Source organism: Crocodylus porosus, unplaced genomic scaffold, assembly GCF_001723895.1.
Source record: "Crocodylus porosus isolate Cpor-Errol unplaced genomic scaffold, CroPor_comp1, whole genome shotgun sequence".
Lineage (NCBI taxonomy): Eukaryota > Metazoa > Chordata > Crocodylia > Crocodylidae > Crocodylus > Crocodylus porosus.
This window is the reverse complement of record NW_017728931.1, coordinates 72,070,834-72,092,045: the sequence shown is the minus strand read 5'-3', so window position 1 is coordinate 72,092,045 and position 21,212 is coordinate 72,070,834. Positions and strand designations below refer to the sequence as shown.

The 21,212-nt window shown below is 40.8% G+C and overlaps 1 protein-coding gene across 6 annotated transcripts in view; it reads left to right on the top strand.

The window, feature by feature from the left end:
- The window catches only part of PTPRQ (protein tyrosine phosphatase, receptor type Q), a 217,037-nt gene that overhangs the window by 106,853 nt on the left and 88,972 nt on the right, over positions 1 to 21,212 (top strand). For all 6 annotated transcript variants that reach the window (XM_019543153.1, XM_019543150.1, XM_019543152.1 and 3 more), the window contains exons 35-41: positions 489 to 649; positions 2,614 to 2,759; positions 12,267 to 12,435; positions 12,920 to 13,213; positions 13,391 to 13,666; positions 18,274 to 18,425; positions 20,693 to 20,834. In XM_019543153.1, the coding sequence (XP_019398698.1) occupies positions 489 to 649; positions 2,614 to 2,759; positions 12,267 to 12,435; positions 12,920 to 13,213; positions 13,391 to 13,666; positions 18,274 to 18,425; positions 20,693 to 20,834 (1,340 nt within the window). The remainder of the gene's footprint in view (positions 1 to 488; positions 650 to 2,613; positions 2,760 to 12,266; positions 12,436 to 12,919; positions 13,214 to 13,390; positions 13,667 to 18,273; positions 18,426 to 20,692; positions 20,835 to 21,212) is intronic.

Genomic DNA, 21,212 nt, shown 5'->3' with positions numbered 1-21,212 from the left:
GGTCCTGCACTCCAGCTGCTTACCCCCTGCTCCATGCTCTGGCCACTCGCCAACCCCCTTCTCCGACCCCGCCCCACACAGGCTGATATGCCCTGGGCCCTGCACGCCCCTAGGGGTGGCTCTGTGTCCTCCTGTATCTTTCACAAGGGTCCTACATAACTGTATGATATTTATTATTATATAGGCATACTTGTCTTTGATATTCTGTATAATTTCCAGTCTGCTATACTTTACATATGTGTTTCTGGTTTTCAGCACAGTGAGAAGGCCTGCTGAGGTCCATGTGGGGAAGTAGGTTGTTTTTCAGGATACATATACAATCTGGACTGGCTTTCTTTTGTTTTAATCTCAAACAACTATTTTTAACTATTATGTATAAATAGGATATATCACAATATTGGGGGTTTTTTTAAATAAAACTTTTTATACTAAACCACAGTTTGCCATTAATGCATTTATATAATGAAGGAAATATTTTTTTTCTTTAGGGATAAAATGTCAAAAAGAAGTGTTAATGTCACTGAAACATCGCTGCAGTTCACAGACCTTGAAAATAACAATGAATATAGTGCTTATGTAACAGCAAGTACCAGATTTGGGGATGGAAACATAAAAAGTAGCATGATAAAGTTTAGAACTTCTGAAGGAGGTAAGTTTATTTACAGTAATAAATCATGCAAACATGCTTGAGTCGTATTAAGTCATAATTCTGTGTCAGTCCATTTTAAACGTATAAAATGATTGATGCGAAAGCTGGGATTTGACTAGCCAAGGACACAGGCACCCTATATATTTACATTCCCATTGGAAACATAAGTCTCTTCAGACATTTTGTTGGAAGACATGAAAGATGAAACAGCCATTTCATTTTACACTTTGAAATAAAAGTAAATGAAGAAGGTTTGTTTGAATTGTAATCTCCTCTCTCTTGCTGTGACAACCTTTTCAGAAGGAAAGTACCAACATGTAACATCTCTCTCACAGACACTGAATTTAATTGGTTATAGTCTAAAAAAGAAATTCTGGTAACATGGGTTCCATGTTAATTTTATCTTAATTTCATATCCTTCACAAATGAAAGATTTTATTTATTTTATTCTACTGAATGACAATCTTGTACACTATGTTGAAGGCTGAATTTGTTTTTGTTTCTGGTATCACCAGTTATAAGAGTTTTGCCACTGAAACTTAGGTCTCTTTCTTGCAAAGAACTGCATGCAGTATAGCTTTTTCTAAACCTGTGTGGAGTTTTACTGACCTTAGTATGGTTCTGTGTGAGCATGTATACAGTTGATTGCAGGATTACGACCTTAGGCTAACAGACATCACATTTTTCTGAGACAAACCATTTTATCCCAAGACAAAGTGCAGTCGTTCAGACACCCACGTCCATTATTCTAGAATAAATCCTAAAAGGGTTCATGAGATAACAAGTACTAACAATTTATCCCAGGACATCACAGAGTGCATCTGAATAGTTATCCTTGCACTGAATTGTTGAATAAACGGGAGAAAAATGGCAGTGCATTCAGCCACTGATTAGAAGGGTGCAAATCCCAGGACATTTCTGTTTCAGGACAAACACAGGCACAACTTGTCCCAGGACAGGTACAATATCTGTTCTTAGCCTTAGTTATACTTTCTCTGGGTGATGTGGCAAACTAGAGCAGAATCCATCTTCAGCTAGAGTGGAATACATTTTCTAGCTGTATTGGTTCTGCATTAGTGTATGCACAGAAAATGTTCATTAGAAGATACATGATTGCATGTGGGACTAGGTGGATTTTTAAATAGTTTACTTTTTGGACAGTATGCATTTTGTTTATGTAAAACCATTTTAGTAAACCAAGTAGCCCAGTAGTTAGGACACTTATATGGGGTAGGGGAGACTCAGAACCACTCTGCCTGATCAGGAATTTGAATCAAGATGTTCCACGCCTCAGGAGAATGTTCTAACCATCATGCTGTAGGGCTTTCTGGGGTGGGATACTCCCCATCTCTCCTCTTAACATGGGCTCCAGCTTTGTTTAAAATAATTAACAATTCAGAGATGAAGAGTGAAAATGACTTGGTAGCTGGGCTGTTGGAGCTTGCACCTTGAGGGGATCACCTTGATTCCAGTTCCTGCTCTAATTAATATAATTTTTTTTATATGAGATGGGATGGTGTCAACAGGAACGACTCAGAACAGTCTGTTTCAGAGTACCTATAGCCCATTGGTTGGGACAGTCTCTGGGATACTGGAAGGTGTGACATAAATCCTTTTAGGAGAAAGAGGAGGGAATTGTCCCCTTCATATGCTGGATGAGAACACTAATCACGATCCTGTTAGGTAGAAGGGCAACAGTCCTACACACCATTTATTCACACAATCCTATATATATGCTGTTTGTGTATGAAAATGTGGGCAAATCTTAAATATGTCCTTGAAAAATTAGGGCTATAAAAATCTGATTTAATCATTCCAGAAGAAGGGACATATGTGATTTTCAGTAACTTCGTAAATACTTTCAATCTGAGTAAGGATTTCTTTAAGTTTTGTAAGCATAAATCTTAGGCAATAAGAACTCAAAAAGCTCATGTTATATATGCTACATCTTAATGTTTCTCCAGCACCATCTGATCCACCAAAAGATGTAACGTATGCAAACCTCACATCCTCATCAATATTGGTCTTCTGGTCCCCTCCTCAAAAGCCTAATGGGATTATACAGTATTATTCAATTTATTACCAAAATAATTCGGGCATTTTTATGCAGGTAAGTTTTTTCCGTTTAATTTTTTGTAGATTTCTTCACAAAGAACTCATTTGAATATTTAATGCCTCTTAGAAGTTAATAAACAGAATCTATCATAAACTTCATATACTTTTTCACTCTTCCCTCATCACCAGACAGTTCTGTTTTTCAGTATACTGTTAAAAGCAGAAGTACATTACCTAATTGTCACCTTGAAATTGCATAAGAAGCATTCCAAAATTCCTGTGCATCTAAGTGAACACTCATACCTTTAAGCATGAGAAAGGGCTTATGTACACAGCAAATGGATCAGTTTCATGCAAAATAAATTATCTGATGTTCTAGACTGTAGAGTTTTTAAATTATATATGCACAGCACAATTACAGTGCTTGTATATGCCTGAGTATGTGAAGCCATGTGTTATATAACAGTTACATCTACTAATTAGAATTCTTTTTTTTTTCTGGAACAGCCTTAGTATTCCTTTTAATGTACATATTTGCATAATAATAGAAATCAAAAGATAGCATTACTATGCAGAGGATAATGCATTTTAGGATGTTGCCTCATATTCTATGACTTCTGTAGTGTGTTTTCTTTCTAAAAAGGGTGCTGCATAATAGGTCTGTACTGTCTGCCTCAATGACTGAATCTAAACTTTTCTGCAAAGTGAAACAGCTCCAGCAGGAAGTATGGAGGAAGACCCATCTCAGAGTACCCTGTATCTTGGTGGGTAGGAACTTTATCAACAAGAGAGGTTGACAACACTCCACTCCAGATTAGTTTATAGCTCGGTAGTTAAGGTGGCAGACACTGCCCTAGAAGGTGGGAAATGTGGGCTTGAAACCACTCGCACTGTGAAGGGTCCTTAATCCAGGTCTTTTACACAATGAATACAAATGGTTATCACATTTGCCTCCTTTTGTGAATCTAGTGAAGAAGATTTCTTTTAATGCAAAATTATGCTGCTAATTAAGGTTGAATACCCAAATACTTTTAGGCTGGCCCAAATAAGATTATTTGTCCAATTTATTATTCGGAAAAAACAAACAAGCAAGAACTATTTGCTAAGTTCTAGTCGCTAGTAATAATAGTTGCCACAACATTTGTGTTTCTGCCCTTCATCTAAGGTTTTAGTGCTGCTATCTGTTTTTCTTTCCTTCCAGCTCCTCCTTAGTACTGAACTTGGTGCACTGTTTTTTCCCCATTTTCTCTCTCTCAGTATGTCTGCCTTTGGATTGTCAGCTGCCTTATTTTTGTTCACACATGCACTGAATGGAACCCATCCAACCATCTAGAAGGTAATGCATACCTAGCCATAAGGAACATTACAAAGGAAGATACAGAGAGCAAGGAGAAGGAGATAGGGCTTGCCTCTAATGTAGTGTTAATTCAAAATATAATTCTAGCAGTTTCCCTATTCCCAATTCATGCAATCCATGCAAAAAAAAATCTCTAGAGTGACTTAGAGTGTGCTTTAAGCTCAAGATAGTTGGCCTGTCAGGGGCTGTGGGTTGAAGCTTGAGCAGTGCTGAAGCTCTAACTAGTAATGCAGCTTAGAGTCCCCTCAAGTGGAGGAGTGTCTTCTTAAACTTCTTTTCCAAGGGCCGTTCCTTGTGTATATCCCACCTTCTGACTAGAAGTATTTCCACCTAGGATAAATAGCACATGTCAGTGTGTGGTTCTCATCTGGAAAATGGCTCTTAGCACCTGTAGCATTTGCTTTAGCTCCATTAAAAGCTTGAAGATGCTGTAACACTGGGGGAAAAGACCAGAACTTCAAGTGTGGTGAAACCCCTACCAGCTCAAGTTATTAGAAGCATTCTGGAGTCTTAACGTCCTATCCAGTTCAAGCCTTCAAGGGCCATTCTCAAGGTCACAGGTGCCCAACCACAGAAAACCTTAAGAAGTACCTGGATCTGAGGCCTGTGCTGGCCACAGTGATCTTGGGTGAAGAAGAGACTACACTCACCATTGGGGCCCCAATACTGTGTCCTCACCCAGGGCTTCAGGGAAGAAATGGAGGACCAGAATGGGGAAGAAACAGCAGATGAATTGGCACTGCCTCAGCCAGGTGAGGACTCAACTCATCATTGTTATGGTTGGGTGGGCTGGGGAAGGATATCCAAAGCCTGTTACTGCTTGCATAAAAGTAATCTATACTGGGGGATAGTATATGGTAGGCAGCTCTTATGAGCCTCGGAACTGCTTTGTATTTCTCCCTGCTTCTCCTTTGGCAACCATCCCTCCTTCAGCCTGGTATACTGAGGGCAAGCTTCAACTACTATTGTCTCTCGCACTGTTAAAAGTCCTCAGTAGTGAGCTTCCGGCAGTTGTGCCTCTGCATTCTCTGCTGGGCCTAGCCCAAATTTCTCCATGCCAGCCCAAATATAATATGTGAGATCTAAGGGTGTTTATACATGTGTTCTGGAGGGGGAAGGAGAGGAAAGGGGGCACTTTAGAGTGGCTCTGAGAGCTGCTTTAGTTTAAAACATCCAGAGCATAGAGGTGATGTGCAACAAGGGGGGCATGGTAGGGCACATGCCTTCCCCCCCCCTCCCCACCCCCCGAGATTGGCCCTCACTGGCCAGGGAGTGGGGGCACTGAATGAAGTGCCGGCAGGGCCCCCCCCCCCGGAGATTGACTCTGGCTGGCACTGAGAGAAATGCCAGTGGCAGTTCTGGTTTTGCCACTGGCACTTCCAGTTTTGCCACTAGCACTGCAATCAACTGCTGGTCCCTTCCCCCACCATTGGCAATTGGCTGCTGGGGACCCTCCCTCCCTCCCCCACATAGTCGGTGATTGGCTGCTGGGGATGTCCCCTGTAGTCAGTGACTGGCCACTGGTGCCCCCCTAGACTCTGGAGGCAGCAGTCACATGTGATCCAGAGTGTCAACTCTGCACTTCAAAATGGTGGCAGGGATGCTTTATTTAAAGCTTGTCAAATGAGCTTTAGATAAAGTGCCCCTGCTGCCATTTTGAAGTGTGGAGACACTGATACATGAGAGACAGGAGGCTGCTGGAGCATGGTAATTGCCATGTTCTGGCAGACTCAATTAATTGAGTCTGCTTTAATGCACTGGAATAACAGTATGTTGGAGCAGCCTCCTTGCTCGTGTATAGGCACCCTAAGATAGGAATTTCTAGTAGATTTCTAGGCAGCCTCAATTTTGCAGCCCTCAGTTGTAGATGACTGTTCCCTGCCAGGTATTGATTCGCTTCTTAGTCTGGAGTGGTCCAGCACATACATTGAGTCTTAGGAGACATCTAGAGAAAGTGATGGATTGGACCAAATGACATCTCATGAGGCATGTAGGACAGAACAATCCCATGCATCAGTACAGACTGGGACAGACTGGCTAAGCAGTAGTTTTGCAGAAAAGTACCTAGGGGCAGTGGACAATAAGCAGACAAGGTTCTTTGAGTAAATGTGATATCTTTTATTAGACCAACTAAATAGTTGGAAAAAATTGTTCTTCGCAACCTTTCAGGTACAACACCCTTCTTCAGGCAGAGAGAGAGTCTACAGTTGTATTGTACTCTCCTGGAGAGGATAGAAGCCAGTATGCAGGAAGGCAGTCAGTGACAATAAGCTGAATATGAGCCAGCAGTGTGCCATTGTTGCAAAGAAGGCTAACGGCATTCTGGGCTGCATTAGTAGGAGTGTTGCCAGCAGATTGATGGTATTCCCCTGTATTCAGCACTGAGGCCACATCTGGAGTACTGTGTCCAGTTTTGGGTCCCCCACTACAGACAGGATGTAGACATATTGGAAAGAATACAGCAGAAGACAATAAAATGATTAGGGGTCTAGGGCACATGTTTTGTGAGGACAGGCTAAGAGAACTGGGCTTATGTAGTCTGAAGAAGAGAAGACTGAGAGGGGATTTAATAGGAGCTTTCAAGTACCTGAAGAGTGGTTCCAAAGAGGATGGAGCTAGGCTGTTTTCAGTGGTGGGAGATAACAGAACAAGAAGCAATGGTCTCAAGTTGGTGCAAGGGAAGTTTAGGTTACATATCAGGAAAAACTTTCTCACTAGAAGGGTAGTAAAACACTGGAATAGGTTACCCAGAGAGGCTGTGGAATATCTAGCCTTACAGGTCTTTAATACCAGGCTAGAAAAAGCCTTGTCTGGAATGATCTAGTTGAAGATGATCCTGCTTTGAGCAGGGGGTTGGACTAGATGACCTCCTGAGGTCCCTTCCAACCCTCATTTTTCTATGATTCTATCACTTTCCTCAGAAGGACTAGTATAACTTGAGCACGTTCTTTCAATGCCACTTCTACTTTTCCTGGTGCCCCCCCTATACTCCTCACCTATGCTCAAACTGCCTGTTATCTTAGACAGATAACTCATGTGCTCTTTCTTTGTCTTATAGAAACAAACTGAATCCCAGCCATCAACCCAGAAAACCTCTGACTGTTTGCAGCAGGGTCCAGAAAAGGAAAAAGAAGGAGACAGAGGAGTACTGGTTAATGGAGATGTACAGAGACAATAGCAGGAAGCATGGCCACGGTTTTGTGCTTCAGAGGGAGATGTTAAAGCAAGAATATGGATTTGATACTGTAGCTGAGAGAATGCTGGTGGTAGGGGACTTAGTTACTACATACTTCTTCCATGAATATGCAATATGAAAGCAAGGCCCCCACCAATCTGAGGTGAACCAGCAGCAAATATCCATATTTGCCTTTTTGGTATCAGTTAGTAGCTGGCAGAACAGCTCAGTCCCAGTACTGCCTCAGGGCCAAGGCCAGACTCATCTTGCAGCTGTGAATTCTCATCCATGATGCCATGAGCTGCTGCCAACAACCTCTGGGAAGAAAGAGCCTCACTTCAAGTTTGGCCTCATTACTTTATCTCAGTGTAGTGAAATGATGACCAGAGCCTTGACCGTGCAAAGTTCTCATACATGTGACATGGCACTGCACCACTAATGTGCATCACTCCCTATGCCAGAAGTGGACTGCTACTGGGTTTCACTGTTTAAAGCAGAAAGATAGTTTTCACTGTGGAGCTGCTTAATTCCTAAAACAGCTGCTCTGAAAATATTTTTCATTGGCGCACAGTAGAAAGATTAAATCAGCTGACAGTAATTAGTTGCTGTTGCACAATTAAATGCATAGAGCTGTCATATTGTATTCTTAGATTTTAATAAATTCATTCCCTTTGTTTCCATGAGTGCTGTGTGTCTGCTGGAGGGGAAGGGGTTGCTACACAATTTTATTTTAGCATCACTACCTCAATACATTTACATACAGTGAAAGATTTCCTGAATAGAGATGGTGATTAAGGGCGCACCAGCCAGCCTGCCCTTCCAGCCTAGGCAGCAGGGCTGAATGAAACTTTTGTCCCTGATTCGATCTGGCAGAGATTTGGCCCAATTCTCCAAATCTGAATCAAATCAGAGGACCCTTTAATCTCTCTGAATTGATTCGGAACCCTCCAAATTGATTCAGAGATATTCAGAGATTTGGACATAGAGACAGCTTTAAATGTTTGTTCTATATACCTCTAGGTAGCCAGGGGCTCATGAATGCTGAGATGCTGGGGTTCATGGAGCATCCCACAGGAGCATGGGGTGGACCGGAAGCACTTCCGGGTGGACCAGAAGCTTCTGTCCACTCGGCAGCAGCTCCGGAAGTGGACCAAAAGCACTTCCAGTCCATTTCTGGGTCCACTGGGGAGCATGCTGGGGGGCCCCCCTCACCCGCCTGGCTTGGTGACTGGTGCCTCCTGGGTGGGGGGGGTACCCGGGGTCTCCCTGTGGCCCATCACTGAGCTGGGGAGGCATGGTGGGGGCCCACAGCATGCTCCCCAGCAGACGTGGAAGTGGACTGGAAGTACTTCCAGTCCACTTGCCGGTTCATTGCCGAGCACATGGAGGGCCCCCCACACTCCTGTGGGACACTTCATGCACCCCACATCGCAGCAATCACAAGCCACGCCTGCTACTTCAAGGTGTGTAGAAAAAACTTTTAAAGCTGTCTCTATGTCCGAGTTGCTGATTCTGTGAATCAGCATTGAATCTTCAAATTCAGATTTGGCCAAATCAAATTGCATACAGTGATCCGAATCAACAAATCAAATCACTGTCCCTAATTTGGGCTGAATCTGAATTGAATAGGGCCCACTTTGTACACCCGTATTAGGCAGAAGGTCCAAGAATTAAGCAGGAAGCAAGGTTGAACCTCTGGAACCTGGGCATTTGGCTTCTTACCAGCCACCTTTTCTACTCCAAGTCAGGAAGAAAGACTAGAAGCCAGGTGGAAAAGACTATGGATCCCAGTCACTGTTCAGAGATGGAACTCAGTCCTGCCACTGGAATGCAGACACGGAACACAAGCAGAGGTGGTGCATTGTAATGAATCATCAAACACCAGTATAACCAATGAGGACTGGAGAGGCAAAAAGTTGTCCTAGAACTTCCAAAAAAGTTTGGAAGGAAAGGTACAGAAAAATGTCTAGAAGCCAAGTCACTCCAGTTGGGGGGAGGAGGGTGTGCGCGCACGCGCGCGCCTGAAATCACATGATGATGGCTTGAGCTAGCCTTTGCAGTGTAGCCTTTGTCACTAAGCTAGCTCAGCTGAAATCCCTTGTATATTAACTTGAGCTAGCACTACAGAGAAGACTAACCCAGAGAGGGAGAGAGTGAGGGAGAGACTGGAAAAGAAACAATGCAGAGTAGGTAGAAGCATGGTGATAGCTATATATTAGTGAAAATATTGCACAGTTGGAAATGTGTCCTATTTTGTGGGGTGAGAAGGATATTGCCGTCTGCTTATGTCTTCATGGCCTGTGTGTATTACTTAAACTTAGCTGCTTTTAATAATCTGATAATTTGCTGTGCCAAAGCTTTTTTTTTTTTAATTTATGGAAGAAGAGACAGAATTTTTTTCAGCTGTAGCTTCAGTTTGCCAAGAGTCCCTAAGCAATTTGCTTTCATCTGCAGCCACAATTAATTGCAAAGCTTCCGACACTGTTGCATCCTGAGGGTACAATTATTGCAAGTTTCATTATTTTGCAGTTTGCACCTGCATAGCTCTTCCTGGTCACCCTTGCCTTTCATTATCTGTGCATGCTTTTCTAATATTTTATTAACTTATGTGTTTGAAACAATCCTAATTTCTTGTCTTTTGGTTGTTAGAGTAAAAGATCTCCCTTCTAAATAGCCTTTCAGTGAATCACCAAGTAGCCCTTTGTTATAGCTTTCAGGTTGGCTCATTGATATGTTCTATACTCAACAGCTGGGAAAATATAAAGGCACCCTTTTAAAGCCTTTTATGAGATTTGGATCCAGTTAAAGCATATTAAACTCTTATTAGACACAAAATACAACCTTAGGACATGGGTGCAAGAGCAAGTTACTATAAAATAAATAAGGGTGGAGATTTTCATCTACCCCATCACAACTGGCCATGTACACTTTTGCTCCATGGTATGGCAGAGGGCAAATCTGCTATGCATTAGCTTCCAATTATCCTGGGGGAAGAGGTGCACACAAGTTGTTACAGTGGAGCATCTGATGAGAAGTAAATCATTTATTTCATGGTAAGTGGTTTGTATGTCCTGTGATCAGTAGAGTACTTTGAAATTTTACTTTGACCAGTCAGGTAATTATCATATAACTTGCATCAAACCAAAGGGAATATGATACAGCAATATTTCCCTGTTCACAAGGGATGCTCTACTGTCCTAAATTGGATATCAGGAAATCTAATTTAAATACCTTATTTCTGATTCTCTGCACCTCACCCTGCATTATTGCAAGGTAAAGCTACCCACCAACACAACACTGACATCAATTAGTTATGTCAAAAAAATACATCAGCTTGCATCTAGATTAGGAAAGAAGGGTTTGGCTCAGTCTAAATTTGGTAATGTGTTCCTTAGCTCAGACATAGGATTAACGTCCTCTTTTAATATAGACAAGCCCAGAAGTATGGCTTATGTGCACCCCCTTTCTGATGGAGGACTTAGCTACAGGTGCTGCAAATATGTTATTTTCTGTGAGCGCTAATAATCTTGACTTGAAGTTGTTCTCAGAATTCGACATTCAAATGCTATTGAAATCAAATGAGAAATTTAGTCTATTGTTATTTGTGAAAGTAAAACAGATATGTCTGCATAAGAACAAAGAAATCAGTTATATGTTGAAAATCATTTGTATGAATGAATATCTGTGCTAGATATTGTCATTATTTGTTTATAAAAATGGCAATTCTTACAAGAACTTGGCAAAAAGTACCACTTTAAGAAAAATATGTTGTTTCACATGGGATTTTGTATTTTCATTGCATTTATGAGTTCAGTACAGTATTTCATCCTAAAACGTGCACATACAAGCTTATTTATTTACCCTGCTAGTTGTCGAGATATAAAGAAGGACCTTCTTGTTATTGAAAAAAAATAGATATAACATCAGGACTTACTTTAAAGAAATGTTGGTCCTGGTAGGATGGGACTTATGAGGAACCCACGTGGTTGGACTAGAGACTTTATAGCATTCTGGGAAAAAATCTCATTGCCATGGAGTCAAATCCCACTTGTCCCTAAATATAAGGTTTCTATCAGTCCTGACACCTGTCATATATGCCATGTGCTCCGTAAGGGAGAGCGGCTGGGGAATAGTGGTTGTGTTTGGTGTCTGAACCCCTTCATGCTGTGCTGGGGCACAGGATGTACCTGTAGGGCAGGTCCTGAATGCGCGCATGCAGTATGTGCCCTCTAACTTGGATCCTTATGTCCTGGACTACAACAGAATTGCATTGGCTCTGCTTCCATTAAACCCACTAAGGATTTTACTCGTGGAGTTTACTTGAATTAAGTGAAATGCTAAAACCATACTTTTTTTTTCATTTCCAAAATGGTTTATTACAAGCAAAGAAATGAGCTCCCTCTGCTGGGAGCCCATATAGAATTGAAAATTTAGTTTTAACTTGCAGTCGTAAAATTTTTGATGTACATATTCATGGATGGAAGCTGCAGTTAGACAAATTCAAACTAGAAATAAGGGACAATTTTAAGAGTGAGGATATTTTAAAATAATTTATGAAGGGTTCTGGTGGATTTCCATTCTTAGCAATTTTAAAATTGGATATTTTCCTGAAATATGTGCTTGTGATCAAACAGGAATTAATTGAGAGAAGTCCTATGGACTTATTAATAATGAATAACTAATACAGTCTTTGTTGTTATTCTGTTGAATAATACAGAATTCCTTGTAAGAAAAGAAATAGAAATTAAGCACTTACCTATAAAGCCAAGCTGGAAAGAGTGCCAGCTGTATAGCTAATACCTGCAGGAGAAAAAATGTAATAATTTATTTGACTTCATTGAACAAATAGCTGTAGGACTGTCATCATGATACAGAGTCCAAGCATTGGTTAATGTCCTTAATGGTTTGGTGAGCCCCTATAGGTGGGCAGTGGTTGGGTGGATAGAGAAAATAAAGGAGGTAAAGAAATACAAAATTGTTTTTCTTTTGTTTTAATTAAGGATAATGTTTTTACCCTTTCTTTCTTTTAGAATTTCACCAGTTATAATGTTGACAGTGGTGCTGATAATAAATCTCTGTCTGCAGTATTAGACAACTTGGCAAAATTCAGCTACTATACTCTTTGGTTAACTGCAAGTACTGCCTTTGGAAATGGAAACAAAACCAGTGAAGTAATAGAGGTGTATACAGATCAAGACAGTAAGTAAACAGCTGGTTTTAAAGTCTAAAATGTACTTCAAAGCTTTTCATTTGCCTGACCTTTAAACTACAAGTTTAAACTATAAATGCCCTTTTATGAAGAAAAAAAATGTTACCACAGTGTAATGTTTTCCTTTGCCTAAAGGACATTTGACTTGAGTCTTTTTTCTTCATAGTGCAGAGGAATGAATATGAGAGAAAGCTTTTCTTCTCTTTGTACAAGCAGTGAGGAAAGCTTCCTAAAATTATGACAAAGGCTGTCATTTTTAGTAATCAAAATAAGATGCAAACGCTTTCTAGGTGTTTTATATTTTGGTAACCAAAAGTAGGTGATCAAAAAAAAGTTGTTATATTCATATTTGCATGAAGAGACTGTAATAAGATATTAAGTATAGTATGGTAGAGATTACATTTATGAGAGCCACCGTTTTTATTTTTATTATAATAACAGATATCTTTATCTTGTGTTTATAACATACCGTAGTTCCAGATGGTCCGGTTGAAAGTTTGACCTACCAAAATATTTCTTCAACTGCTATAAATGTAAGCTGGCTTCCACCATCTCAGCCAAATGGTGTCGTGCTCTTCTACGTTTCTCTGAGTTTGTGGAATATTCAGAATCACAGTGAAATACTGTCTCTCATTACCTATAATACGAGCATGTTTTTTGATAAGCTGGAAAAATATACTGATTATCTTCTGCAAATCACTCCAGCGACAGAAAAGGGACTCTCTGAAATTCACACTGCAGTTCTGCACATCAAAACTGATGAAGATGGTAGGTTCAAGATTTTCTAACCACTAAATTAATTGATTTCTTGTAAAATTGAATTGAGTCTAGGGAATAGTACTGTACCTAGCATTAATAATTTCAAGTTAACCAAATTCTAAAAATTGCATTTCACCATAATCCTTTTTGTAGACTAACAACTTGTTTTCTCATTCTTTGTTACAGTCCCAGAATCTGCACCTATAATCACAACTTTTAAAAATCTTTCATCTACCTCAGTTCTGTTGTCATGGGATCCTCCACTCCATCCAAGTGGTATCATAATAAGTTATGATTTAAACTTACTTGAACCAGGAAAGAGTAGTTATTTTTTTACCTCCAATAATTCCATCATTTTGGAAGATCTTTTGCCATTTACGTTGTACAGTTTTTTTGCTGCTGCAAGAACTAGAAAAGGACTTGGTCCATATGCTACACTTTTCTTTTACACAGATGAATCAGGTGAGTGATAGATGAGTGAATGTATTCTACAGTCCGGACATAAATTTATAAATGATGTGAAGGTTAAGGAAGGGTTTTTGACTGCTTTATAAAGCTTTACAACGGTTGGACCAATGTTACTTAGTCCCTCTTATGCTTAGGTATTAGAACTGCAGAACATATGGTGAAGTTGTTTCCCATAGACCTACACACAGCAATCTCACACTGATTTCTTTTCACACTGATCTCAGACTATGGCTATGTACAAAAGTTACACTTAACACACTTCAAGCATTAAGAAAGCGCTTTTCAGCTGTAACAGAACAAACGTTCAGGGCGCATAAAGCGCTTTAAAAATGGCATATCCTGCTCTAAGCTGACCCTGGATGGATGTAGTAATAGGATCATGTTGTACACAGAAGAGGTCTAGTCAGATGCCTGATGAATCCATTTGTGGCTGACAAGCCGTATTTGAGAGTGACACAGTTTGTTACAGGTTTCACAGATCTATATGTTGTCTAAGTTGGAATCCAAATTGAAAGCATGCTGCTTTCTTCTATCTCTTGTTGCTTCCATCCTTTGAATTAAAGCTGCTTCATGTTGAGCTGCACCCAGTGCCAGGTGTTCTTTCTAGATCAGACGGGATACTGTGCACTCCTCCCAGCTTTCTATATTGAAGTTGAACAACTTCATATCATTTTTGCACACATTGTGGCACTACTTTTGAAGGCAACTCCACTTCCTAGAGCCTTTTAAAATCTCTTGGGGATACAGTCTTCTCTCATTCTCCTGACATGATCCATTGCAACTTTTTTCTTTTTAATAGTGGTTTCTAAGTGCCTCAGTCTTGCATGTTCCAGTACCTCTGTGTTAGGTATTCTGTCTTCCCACTTTATTTTCAGGATCTTACACAGACATCTCATGTGAAAGCTGTTCAGTTTCTTAATATGCCTAGCATATGTAGTCCACGTGTCTGAACCATAAAGCAGGGATGACAGCACACAAGTCTCATAAATTTGTATTTTCACCTTAGCTGATAATTTGCTGCTATTCATTCCATGTTTCTGTAATAGCCCACCAGGTTGAAATTTCTGCTGGCAGTAGATCCCAAGTAGCAAAAACTGTCAGACATCAAGAGATATATCCTCCAGAGTGGTGTCAGGTATTGGTTCTTTCACACCTTCGTACATAATCACAGGCTTCTTGAGACGAATTGCCATCCTGAAGCTCTTGCATGATTCATAAATCTGTGCGAGGTATTTTGCAGGGAAGATTCACTGTGGGAAACCAAGACGATGTTATCTGTAAACAGGAAATCTTTCAGAACCAGTTTTTTCACCTTGGTTTTCACTCTAAGCCTTATGATGTTGAACAAGCCTCCATCTAGTCTGGTTTGAAGATAAATGCCATCATTGCTGTTCTTTAATGCATGAAGAAGCAGGAATGAAAAGTAGATGTTAAAAAGCACAGGGGCTGAGATACACCCCTATTTCACCCCATTGTTGATCTCAAAGGCATTTGATTCTTTCATTTCATAGACTGCAGTTGCCTTTATACCTTAATGTAACGAGCAAATGATGTTCAGCAGTTTGGGAGGACATCCCAGTGTGGCGGGCTTGCTGGCGGCAGCCCAGTGCGCCAGCTTTGGAGCGGTTTTAAGTGATTGGTGGGGAACTCTCCACCAATCAGGAGAGGCAAGGGGAAAAGCTTGCCCTGCCTGCTACCCAGGGGTGAGGTGAAGAGTCGCACCAGAGAGGGGACTATAACCCCTTTCTCTCTATTCTGTTCGTAATCGGGGGTCAGAGCCTCCAAAGAGAATAAAAAGTCAGCATGCCCAGCACCTGGGTGGCTGTGATGAGGGACCAAGAAGAGGGCTATGAAGAGCTGGCAAGCAGGATGGAGTGGTTGCCCCAGAAGAGCCTGAAGAGACTTGCCAGATGAGAAACAGCAAGCAGCGCCGTCCTTCAGTCCCACCATGAGGTAGCACAGCATTGGTGCACGGATCAGTACACAGAGGCCCCAGGAGCAGACCGAGACTCCAGCACTGCACAAAGCTGCTTGGGTCTCCCACAGCTTGCACAAGGCAGGGCCATCGGTGCGCACAATGGTGCACAAGGCCATGAGCAGGCTGGCTGGGAGAGCCCCATGAAATACCTAAGGCCCTGAAGAGGGAGGAAATACTCCACTAGGTGACAAGGAGAGCCTCTGTGGGTCCCAGGAGTGTGAGTTGCCTAAGAAGGAAATTCCCACAGGGGAGGGGGCCCTTTCATTGGGGCAAGCCGTTGGGAAACCCCTGAAGGAGGAAAGGTAGAGGGGTTAGGGATTAAGGCCCCACCCACTGGGTTATTTAAGTAATGTAGTAGGGTGCTGCAGGGACATCAGGGTGCTCCCATTTCCCTTTCTGGGGGGCCCTCTGCCCCAGGTCACCAACATTACCCTAGTGCAGCTTGCCTTTTCTCTTTCTTTCGCCTCATGCTTTGTAAATGTTGTGCCTCATGCTTTGGAAACCTTGCACCCTATTAGAGTATAAGAATACATAATGTTTGCTAAGACTCCCCTTTCTGATTACCTGCTCTCTCACCTGTATATAGAGTATTTGTATTGATTTGTACATATATTGCGTATGGTTCCTATATCCTCTGTATATATGTCCTATTTTAACTTTCTTATCTCTTATTAAACTCATACATAGTTAAGTCCCAATACATGTCCTAACTCTGCTCTATAAAGGGGTGGAGGAAGGCTGCACCCAGATAAGCAGCCACGTCTCCCCAGTGCTCCTGCCCTGCTAACATTCCTTTCATTTGGAGAAGAAGTATATAAATTGAGTACCACCTGGGCTACACCAGTTTTTTTAGAACAGCAAAAAGGCCTGGTCTGCTGACCGTGGTGAAGGCCTTCATCAGATCTATGTACAGTGGTATTGATTTTTCACTATGCGTCTCTTGTAGTCGCTTCACTGAAAATATTGTATCAATCATGGATCATCCTGGGTTGACTTTCAGGGTAGAGTCTTTTCAGGATAGAGATTTCAGCCTAGGCACTAGCATGATGCGAGGGACAATTTTCCAATGCAGTTCAGCAGAGAGATACCTCTACAGTTACAGTCCCTTCTTTGTTTTTATATAATTGTTCAAACCAAGCGTCTTTGAAATCTTGTGGTACTGCTTCCTCTTTCTAACAGAGCAGTGTAACTTCATGAAGCTTTTGAAATACTTCGTTCTTGGCACATTTGTAGATTTCAGCAGGCAAACAGGCATTGCTGGGTGCCTTGTTCCCAAGATATGGGGAGCTGGGCTGGGAGTCCCCCTGACATACAGACCTTGCCCAGGCTCTCCAAAACCCTAGCCAGTAAGCTCTGGGCTGGGGGGGCGAAAGGAGGGGTGTCCTCATGACGGGGGCTCCCTTCCCCTACCCCCCTGCCTGAGCCTCCTGACAATGGCAGCCAGAAGCTGGAGCACTGCATCCTGGTGTGCGAAGCGGGCAGGAAGAACTTTGATTTTCCATTATAAAAAAACAAAAATCTAATGCCAAAATTAGTAGGTATTTGGAACGTATTTTATTATAGTGATTGAGGGAGCAGTTGGCTTCCAAATAGCTTTAAAATTGTAAATATATCAGTAAAACACTGTGTTCAACTGATACCTATATATATAGTAGCATTTTATTTTAATTGTGGAAAAATGTGGATTTGGGGGGTTTTAATCAGAGAATTTGGAGTTTTTAAACAGATAACCACTTATTTCCCTCCCCTGTACTCCTCAGATCACAACTCTAAGTAAGGCGCCAAGCACGGAGTAAGGAGCAGGGTTCCTAGAGGTCAGGAAAGAGTTTTCAGGTGGCCCTCAAGGTGGTGTAGAAATCAAGGGCTTGTCTGTAAGTGGCTGTGGCCCCTGGCAGATCTTCTAAACTCCTTGCAGTTCAGGCAAGACATGCTGCAGCTTCTTTGGTAGCCAAGCCTGCAACATCCTGGTGAAAGAGGGAATTTTGTAGGGGAAATATTTTTTGAGTTTTCCTTCTCCAGCCTTTGCTTGTAGATTTTACTGTTGAAGAGTGCAGGGCTAATTCAGGACTGTGGAACTATCCCTGAATTAATGATTTCTTTTTGCCTTTGGAAGGCATTATAACCCAAGGATTTTCAAAATAAAGCAACCAATATCCACATCTGCCCTGTGCAGGGAAAAAAACAAAACTAGGAAAATATTCCTGAGACCCCCTAAAATATTCCTAACCTCCTAGAAACTTTTTCTACATCTTTCTTTGTTTCAAATGATACATCTCACGCTGCCATAGTACAAGCAAGTTTAAGTAGCAAGTATAAACATTTCCTAGTAAGTTTTTTATTTTGTTTTTTTGCCAAATGTCAACAGAGAAATGAAAAAGGTGTACTTCACCAGTTATGAAAAAATGTTTTTGTTTAAATGCTGTACAACATCCACAGACAGGAAAGAATAGTTCTTCCTACTTAGACTTTGCAAAAATTGTAAGACCTTTATTAAAATAGTAACATAACATAGGTTCTATAAATTTAGATATGGACACTTATAAATCTCCATTGCTGCATTGCTTGTTTGTATTTGCCTAAATTGGAAAAATGTATTTAAACTAATTAGCATGTTCTCTCTCAGTTCCATTAGCACCTCCTCAGAATTTGACTGTTGTCAACTACACGGCAGATTCTGTGTGGCTAAAGTGGAGTCCAAGTCCTCAGCCAAATGGTGTTATTAAGAGATATACTTTCAAGATTCACCAAGGCAACAACGAAAACCTATTTTTTCAGGTATGTTTGCAACATTTAGTTGGGTTTTGGTAATTTGGAAAAATACATATTAGACTTCTGACTATCTGACTCATATCTCAAGAATAAAATGATATAAGATATTTTAAATGTCTAGCTGTGTATTAATAAAAAGTTTATGAACTGACACATGCAATGTATTAAAAAAAGAAAATTAATCAAGATAAAATGATAAGGTAAAAATTATTAGGATTTTTTTTGAACATTCAGCATTTCATTAATCGTGATATTTATTTACCTTGCCCTCAGCCAATATTTCATACCCTGAGTTAGATATTAGTGGGGGAGGGAAAAATGGCCCCCGTTTTATGATTCTTCACTTCTTTTGTTTACTAGTCAAACATTTCTGAATTACCTTAAAAAAAAAAAAAAAAAAAAAAGGGATTTTAAATTGACTTGCAAAATGGATAGAAACTCTAGAGGATTTCTTTTTGTAATGGCATCTTTAAGCCAATAAAATTTTAAGTGAACAAAGTAATGAGTATATTTGAACTCAGGAGTGTCAAAGATTCTGTCCATTGGTCAGATCCAGCCCATGGAGCTGCAGTGCTGCCTTGATACCTGTGGGTCTTGAACAAGACCCATGCACCACAGGCAGCACACACTACACTACACGCATGCTGCATCTGAGGCCAGTGCAGGCTGGGTCCATTGACTAGGCTTGAGAGCCAGATCCAGTGCTCAGGGTCAGTCCAGAATGGTTTGTACATCATGTGCATCGTGAGACAGCAGGCAGATTTAGATTTGATAGAGACCATCAGATAGCCTCTATCAGATACCATCACACTTGATTGATGTATATCTGTTGCACACACTATATGTCACATGACAAGAAAAGCTACATGTGCAAGAGAGCATACTCCTTGACTTGCAACAGTGGGACAGGCAGAGCAGTGCATGAAGGGACATTACAGCTGCACTCTATAACTGAGATTTATTTTGACAAACTTGTACCTACTTTCCTGCTGGAATTGAGCAGCTCTAACACAGATTTCTGAAGGTATATCTAGAGGTGGCTATGTGTCACAGAAGTAGCTGCTCTTTTGAGAGAGCCTGTATTTTTGCATGTCCTGCCCTATCACTCTAAAATATTTTTTGTCTCAGATAACAGAAAATATATTGCACTCATCTCTTTTACTCTAATTCTTGTAGAAGGCAGGGCAGGGTGGCACCTAAGAGACTAACTTGTTCACAAATGCATACGCTTTCACAGATCACAGCCTACTTCTATCTAATCAGGAGCTTCAAGATAGAAGTAGGCTGTCACCTAAAGGGTTATGCCTTTCTGAGTGAATTAGTCTCCAAAGTGCTGCCTTGCCCTGCTTTCTTCTTGACTTCAGACTAACATGGCTAACTACCTCTCTCTTCTCTATTTCTTGAAGAGGAGAGAAGGGGATGAGAAGAGGCAGGCCAAAAGTTAGCCAAAAGTGACACTTTAGACTGGCACCAAGTCAATGCTAGAAACGGCCACGAAATGGGTGTCCTGCCCTTTCTCTGAGATGTAGATGTGATGCCGGTAGCACAGAATGGAGAGAGATTGGGGGTAGTATTGTGGAGTGGCTGTGCCTTCAGCTCTCAAGGTCAAATCCTTTACCATGATACTGCTGATGGGTACAAACATGCATAATATTTTGAAACAAAAAAGGTGCATTTGATTAACCTTTTTGAGATTTCATTTTTTTTTATAGTTTTAGAAATGGGAAGATACAGTTATCAGAAGATGTGTCTGTCTCACTGTGCATATGTACTATTAGATTTTAATGGCTTGCTTCAACAGATCTTCCTCACAAGAGGAAGGTAGTGTAAGCGGGGAGGAAGCTGTGTTTTTTAGTAGTAAATGATCTGCTGGGTGGGTTGTTTTACTAAAAACTTTGAGTTTACACTAAGCAGTCGTGCAGAAACAAGGAAAGAAGCAGACAAATATAATCACTGCTTCTTGACTGCTGCATTTGAGAGAAGCTCTCAGTCGCTCCTTTCTTCTGATATTTATCTCAGTATTTCTGAAAAAAATGAAAAGAAATAGATTCTTGAAAAAGTAAATGAAATGTGCATTCTTGTATCAAAATATAGTATGTGTTCATACACATAAAGCGTATCAGGTTAAAGAGCTTGATTTTGCTTTGCCTTATGTCTTTTATGTGATAACAGGCTATTGGAGAAGCAGGAGTGCAGTACTAATATTCTCACTGATGTCAGTAGGTACAGGGTTTGGACTACTTTTGTAGTAACAAATGTTCTTTTCCTGAAAGAATGTTTCAGGTTTACAAAATGAGGCAAACCTTGTTGGATTGGAGCCATTCAGGACTTATTTTATCAGTATTTCAGCCTTTACAAAAGTTGGAAATGGCAATCAGTTCAGTAACATCATCAAATTCACAACAAAGGAATCAGGTTAGAACACATTTCTTTTTTATTAACTTCAATTTTGCCTGTGCAGATTTCCTTTTATAACTGAACCAGTGTTCTTCCTTTTACTCTCCAAATTTAATGCACCATAAAGCTGTCCCATTTTCATTTCTCTGTTGACATTCTTATTGTACCCAATATGCCTGGTGTTAGACTGGGTCAGACCACTGATCTGTTCAGCCTAGCATCCTGTTTCCATCAGGGGCAAGCAGTAGATACTCTAGAGGGAAAATATAGAAATGGAACATGTCTAGAGTGGTCCACCCCATTATAACCTCCCTGGCATCTAATAATTATCTCACTAGTTTGCAAGCTGACAGTGAAAGTCTGGAAATAGAAGGCATTCTCTATTGAAAAGAGAGC